Source organism: Chaetura pelagica, unplaced genomic scaffold (genome assembly GCF_000747805.2).
Source record: "Chaetura pelagica isolate M959 unplaced genomic scaffold, ChaPel_1.0 scaffold471, whole genome shotgun sequence".
In the NCBI taxonomy this organism is placed as follows: Eukaryota; Metazoa; Chordata; class Aves; order Apodiformes; family Apodidae; genus Chaetura; species Chaetura pelagica.
In genome coordinates, this window is record NW_009952430.1 from 2480896 (window position 1) to 2487558 (window position 6663).

Here is a 6663-nt window from a genome sequence, read left to right on the forward strand (position 1 = left end):
ATAAAGCAGAAGGCTGGAGTGGTGCTGTCCCCACAGGCTCAGCAAGACACATGGTGATGGGCAGGAGATAATTTTGGCAATCAATAAACAGCTGAAACTATTTTAAAATCTTTGAATCTTTACATCTTTTAATTTCTAATTTGCAGAGGTGACTGAACTATCCCCTCCATCTCACTCTCCTGTGCTAGGAAGTGTCCCATCACCAGTGGAGGACCTGGACTTCTCCAAGTCTTGATCCAGCCTTGGCTTGGTACAGTCTTGGCTCTTCCAGTGAGCTGGAGAGGAATTTGCCTCCATCTCTGGTTTTGAGATATTTTACACTCACTATCAATAATGGGATTAGACATAGAAAAATAATTTACCTCAGTGGTAAAGGCTTCATTGAAGCCTTGCAACATCAATTTCAGCTGCAAGAAGAATTACAGTGCGTTAAATGGCACCTCCATCTCTCTGTGCCTTTTCCATGTTGTGTGAGTTTCTGCAAGAAACAGTTTGAAAGCACAAGGGCAGTGAGACCCTGGGGAGGAGGGGGGCAAGAAGCAGCACATTTCCTCCTGGGAACAGCTGACGGGTCAGGGCACAGATACGCCTGCCTTGTGCCAGGGATGAAGATTTTTCCTGCCTCCTCCAGTGCCAAGAAAACACATTGGAAGCCCCAGCAGTGCTGCTTAGGGTCCTGCGAGAGGGAGGGGGCTCTGGAAGAGGGGAGGTCACAGTGCAGAACAGGGTGATCCCCTGGAGCATAGCAGTGCCAGCTCCTTCCACTGAAGGTCCATCCCTGCCTGCCCAGGCCCTCCAGTGCAGGTTTCTGCTCTGGGTGACCCACCTGGGTCCTGCCTGTGGCCACCACACCAGCTAATTAGTGGGTGCATCCTGCAGCCCACGGTGCTCAGTCATCGTGGCAGCCTGTGCATTTCCCAAGATTTGGGCTTTTCTTTTCCCTGTAAAAAAGCCAAAAACCACCAGCCTGCCTGTAAGCAAACCAGTCAGGCAAAAGACACAGGGCAGCAACAGAAGACAACAGCACAGATGTCTCCTGATGTTACAGAAGGATGCAGGAATCTCCACAGAGGTTCCCGCCGCGTCACCGCAGTCGCACGAAAATCAGAGGAAGGGCAGTAGAAAGTAGCAGAAAAAAAAAAACCAAAACCAACACTTGTCTGCATAAAAAGTTGTGGAAAGAAAAGGCCGTTTTTGGAGGAAGAAAATATTGCTGTCTGGAAATTTGGGGTGGAATCTACTGAAGAGCACTTGAGCAGCTCAGGTCCTGCCGCGGGATCGCTGGCGTGCGGCCGCGCCGACGCACGGCTCTGGGATTCAGAGCTGAATTCTTGAGATAAGTCTTTTCCAGGAATGTCTGACAGTGCAAACGAAGCAAAGATTACAACATTTTTTCCATAGTTCTCGGCCTCTTGGAAAAAAAAAAAAAAAAGCCATTATCTGAGCAGCAGAAGTAGAAATCAAAGCAACAAGCGGGAGGTTGTGAAAGGCGCCGAGGTGGGCATCTGCCCCCGGGCTGGAGGCTCCTGCCTGCTCCCATCAGGATTGCTCAGCCCTCACACAGGCAGGGGGTTCCAGCCCTGCCAAGAGGAATCTGGGAGGTGGGAGCTCAGCCTCCACTGAGGCCAACTCCATCCTGTGCCCAAGGTACGTGAACATCCCAGGGAGTCACGATCCGACGGTCCTTCTGTGGTCAACCCTTGGGTTCTTCTCTGGCTTATCCATCCCCACGGGATCATCTGTAAGGTTGGGAGCACAATCCCAAACCTGTCCCAGTGTTAAACACAGGGAAATCTTGATGGGATCTGATTTTATTCCATTTTGCTTCTCATGGGCATCAAAGTAACAGTCATCTAAACAAAAGGGTCCCTATACAGCAGGTGGGAGGATCCTCACCCACCCTTCCCATGCTGAGACCAAGAGGAGCATTCCACCCCAGAAACCTCCCCAGCCATGCTGAACACACGAGGCTCGGCCCTAAAAATCCCCTATATTCCAAGTAGCAAGTACCACTCCTTTTCAAAAAGAGAGGAAGAAATAAGTGTAGTACAGCAGCCACAGCCATGGCCAGAGGAAAAACTGCCTCTACGTAAAGACCAAGTTCTGCCAACATTCCCAAACGAGGATTTATTGCTCTTGGCCCAGAGCAGACCTTGGCACTCTGCAATTAACCATTAAGCACCATCCTTGGCACAGACACAGAGAAACAAATTCTTAAGGCTCCCTGCAGCCCAGCCTTTGGGAGAGGTTTAAATGAGCAGGGTTTGTGGTATTTGATACAGGATCTTCCAGATTTTTGAAAGTAAGCACGTTGGTAGCTAAGAGCACATGAGGGGCATGACAACAGTGGGACAGGGGACAAGCATGACCCTCAAAAGTGGCCCTGCCACAGCATCCTTGCCCCGTGTCCCTGCCATGGCTCTGAGAGGTGGCCAAGTGCAGCTCCCTAGCAGTGCAGGGGTGGTGGAGCCAGGAGAGAGGATGCAGGAATCCCCTGGGCAGGATGGCACGTGGCATTTTTGCTTTGTTTGTGCAAACAGATTTTTAAAAGCCTTGCATAAGCCTAGGAAACAGGTTTTGAGGTTGTGTTCCAACAGCACCGGGGAGCCCTGGATCCTGCACCCAGTGTCCCAGCCAGATGAACCCTGGTCCTCAGCAGCTCTGCTCCCACACCCCTGCCATGGGCTGGACGGGACAGAAGTTTTTCCCCAGCAAAAAAAACCCTTTCCTGATGCCAGAGCAGAGACTTCATATAAATAAGAGCTGGTACAGAGCTCTTTACGACCTGAGTACAATGCACCTCTACCCCCAGAGCAGCCTCCTGGGGCACCTTATCAACCAAACAGCTGCTCATCTGCATTTTTTCTAGAGCCATCTTGACTAGAGCCCCTTTAATGTTAAAAAATCATTCCTGGAAGGGATCCAGAGGGAAGCCCCTCAGGGAGCTGCTGCTGGGAGCAGAGCAGTCCAAACTGGCAGTACCCAGCACACAGCCCCGTGAGGAGGAAACCATCCCAAACACATTTTCAGACAAGCCACTCTCAACACTGACCACTCCGGGGCACGCAGCATCCTGCAAACACCCAGAAAAAGCCATGCAGGTTTGAAAAGCAAAGGATCTGGAGAGGCTTTACAGCTGTCAGGACTGCAGGGGACACGCAAGCGCTGCCTTTTCTCTCCAAGTGCAAGGCCAGCAGTTTTGGAGCAGGCACGAGCAGGGGAATGAGCTGCCTCTGCTGAACATCCCAGCACAGCCAACTGCTGATGGAGGCCGTGGCTCCAGAAGGCTCCTCTGTGCTGGGATGGGATCCAGCTGCTTCCCGGCTGGGCTGGACACCACCAGGCGTCAGCAGAGACCAGCGGTGGTGGCTTCACTCCCACCCAACCCAGAGCCTGGGCCCCTGCAGGGAAACACACTGCTGCTTCCAGCACCGGGAAGAGAAAAAGGAGGGTGAGCACCAGCACCCACCACCCCACGGGGGTACCCATCAGAGTTTTGCTCCCAGCAGGCTGGGGATTAGGGGGGGCCTGAGTCTGCAAAATCCTCTGTCTTCCATCACCACAAGACCCTCTGAAAGCATTTGGTGCTCATCACTGCAACTGTTCCCTCCTTGCCCAGATGACGTGGCATCAGTTCCTCCTACAGCAGAACCACGTTCCCAGCACAGTGTGACCATGTTCCCAGTGACAGCAGTGTGATTCACAGCTGGTTTCACTGGGGGCTACACTGAGAGAATATTTCCACGTGAAAGCAAAAACCAGACTAACTGAAAACAAATACTGGATGCAGCACCACTGGTGTTAGCCCCACCTTCTCGGGAAACTGAGGCACGGGCTTGTCTGACTCCCTGAGCACCACCTGGGGGCTATTGGTACCACAAGGTGCCCTGGAAGCTCAGCATCATGGCATATTAGTGTGCACTCCACCCCTGCTGACCTTAGCAAACAGCTCACTGGCTGATGTCACTCACTGTGACAACAACCCTCACCCAGCTCAGTCCAGAGGTGGCTTTTCAGCCGCCCCACCCAGATGTGCAGGTGCCTCAGGGGCCTCTTCAGCAGCAGGATGAAGAAGGGCCCAAGCACTCAGCATATCCCACACATGGTGTTTGACAGCAAACCACAGGGTGAGGATTGTGCCCAAATCCTCAGCCTGTCACCACAGCAAAAAGCAGGACAGCTTTCTAGGCAGGGGACAGGGTGTCCTCTGGTTACAGGCTGTCTTCAGGGCACCACATGCATCTTTAAAAAACCTTCACAACCAGAGCAAGAGGAAGGCATGCCCAAAGCAGCCCCTCTGCTCCCAGCGGGGCAACTGGAACCCAGCAAACCCCACTCCAAGAGCTGCCCCACGTCTGTGCATCCAAGTCGAATGGCAATGGGCTAATGACAGGAGACCACCCAAAAGCTCTGGAGCTGGTCACCTCTGCTTCAGCTGAGTGTGCCAAAACCTCTGCCAGGAGCTGCCCCACAGCCTGGGGGCAGCAGGACAAAGTGATGGGCAATGGGTCTGACACTAGTGTTAAGCCCCATCACAACCCCAGGGACTGCCAAGGCAGGAGGCAGCAACCCCTCCCCAGGAAGGTGCAGGGACCCTGCCCCTCCATCTGGGGACAGAGCAGGAGGTGCAGGGATGGGAGCAAACAGTTTCAGGGGGGAGCAGGGCAAAGCAAGAGGGAACCACCACCAACCCGCACAGGCAAATCCCCCTTGATTTCCTAACTCTGGGTGGCACTCACCGTTGGTGGAAGATGTCAGGCAGTGGAAGACGTTCCCCGAGGTGCAGTTCTGCCAGAGATCTGCCGCGTGCCCGTCGTTCACCAGCCATTGCTGCCAAGAGAACAGGCCCCGTCAGCGAGTGCCCACCCAGCCCTCCCAGCCACGGGCTCTGCTTTAGGAAAGGGGTTGGAAAGTCAGCAGTGATGTTTGCTTTTGAGCTGCCTTCACCTCAACGGCAGGAGACACAGAAGCTCTTTATTCTCTTTAAACGTGGACCCAGCCCCACGGGGGACACACTTCCCTCCCTCCCCTCCCCTCGCCGGGGCCTGGCCGGGATATTTGAATGATTCCACGTGATTTCTAACGACTTGGAAGATTTTTGTAACCTCTTCTGCTACTATTACCACCCAGCAAAAACAAATAAAAATAAGGGAAAGAATAATTTGGTGAGGCAAGCCTGGAACTGGCCACTTCCACAGAACTGCTGCCTGAAAACCAAACCAAACCTCCTCCTCAGCAGATGATGTGGTAACTGGGCTCTGGACCAAGAACGATGCTGGGAACCCTCTGTGCAGCATCCAACCCTCAACGTTCCCACTGCTTGCAAAGCCTAAGCCTTGGAAAACACCATCAGGACCTTGTCTGGGTTAGGAGAGAGGCTGTGCCTTATTCACAGCCCCAGAGGAGCAGAGCTCGAGGGGAAATCCACGGGTGCCGAGGCGCCAGTGCCCAAACCAGTCCCATTTCACAGGGTTCTGCTCAGACTGGCTGTACTGGTCCTTCCGGCTGAAGCCCGTTAGCCCTGGAGCTCCCTCATGGAAGGGCAGTGCAGAGTCACCTCCTCAGGAGACAGTTCTGAGGCTCTGCTGCTGCTCCATGATGTGAGCCAGCCTGGGGATGCTGAGCTGGGCTTCAGGGCGCCCCGACCAGCAGCACCACAGCCCCCAGCGACCCACCCCCCACACCTCCCAGCACACACACAGGAAGAGCTTTCTGGGCCAAACACCTCCAAACCCCACTGGTAGTGACACCGGAACCTGCAAGTAAAAGTTTCCTAAAGGCCAGGGTGGAAAATAAAGCACAAATAAAAATGACACCTCCTGGTCTCGCCGTGACCCCCCCAGCCCCTCCCTGCCCGCCGGCGCCGGGGGGGGGTCCCAACTTACACTGACGATGGTGGAGACGAAGAGCAGCACCAGCACGGTGACGTGGAGCACGATGATGCCCAGCAGCAAAAGCAGCATCTTGGCGGTGGTGGAGGGCAGAACTGGAGGGGCAGAGAGATGCTGCTGAGTGTGAGTGTGAGCAGAGCCCTCCCGGCCCCCCGACAGAGGGAGAGGGAATCCGAGCCCCGTGCCCGGACCCACGCCCGGATACCCCGAGGGGCTCTTCGAGCCCTTCCCCCGAGCCTGCTCCCCCAGCCCGCTCACCGAAGGGGCTCCCCCCGCCCCCCCTGGGGAGCTCTGCGGGGGCTTCCCCAGCCTCTCCCCTCCGAGGAGAGCTCTGCGATGCCCCTCCCGAGGGCAGCGCGCTCTCGGCACCCCTCGGAGAGGGTTTATCTCGGCGCCATCTCGCCCCAGGGGCCACCCTTGGAGGGAGGGTCCCCACCCAGAAGTACCACCAGGAATGACTCTGTCTCCCCCTCCACAGGGACTCCTCTCGGCCCATCTCCCCTGGCGACCCCCGGGGAGGGGGCGAAAGGGGTGGTCGATCTCCCCCGGTCTCACCCCAAGAGGTTACCTCGGACCCTCTTCCCCGGGGGGTCTCCTCGACCCATCTCCCCCCGGGACCTTCAGCAGGGGCTCTCTTGGACCCCCGGGGTGGCGGGGGAACTTTTCCCAGCCCATCTCCCCTCGGGACCCTCGGAGAAGGGGGGAGGAGCTGCCCCGTCCCCTCTCCCTAGAGAACCCCCGGAGCGGGGGGGGGCTGGCCCGTCCCCGGGCG

General features: G+C 55.9%; 1 protein-coding gene across 1 annotated transcript in view; it reads right to left on the minus strand.

The window, feature by feature from the left end:
* Window positions 1-5963, minus strand: part of PMP22 (peripheral myelin protein 22) — a 20024-nt gene extending 14061 nt beyond the window's left edge. The window contains exons 1-2 of the mRNA XM_010008244.1: window positions 5886-5963; window positions 4740-4830 (exon numbers count right to left, since the gene is read on the minus strand). Coding sequence (XP_010006546.1) covers window positions 4740-4830; window positions 5886-5963 — 169 coding nt within the window. The remainder of the gene's footprint in view (window positions 1-4739; window positions 4831-5885) is intronic.
* Between the last annotated feature and the right edge of the window lie 700 nt (window positions 5964-6663).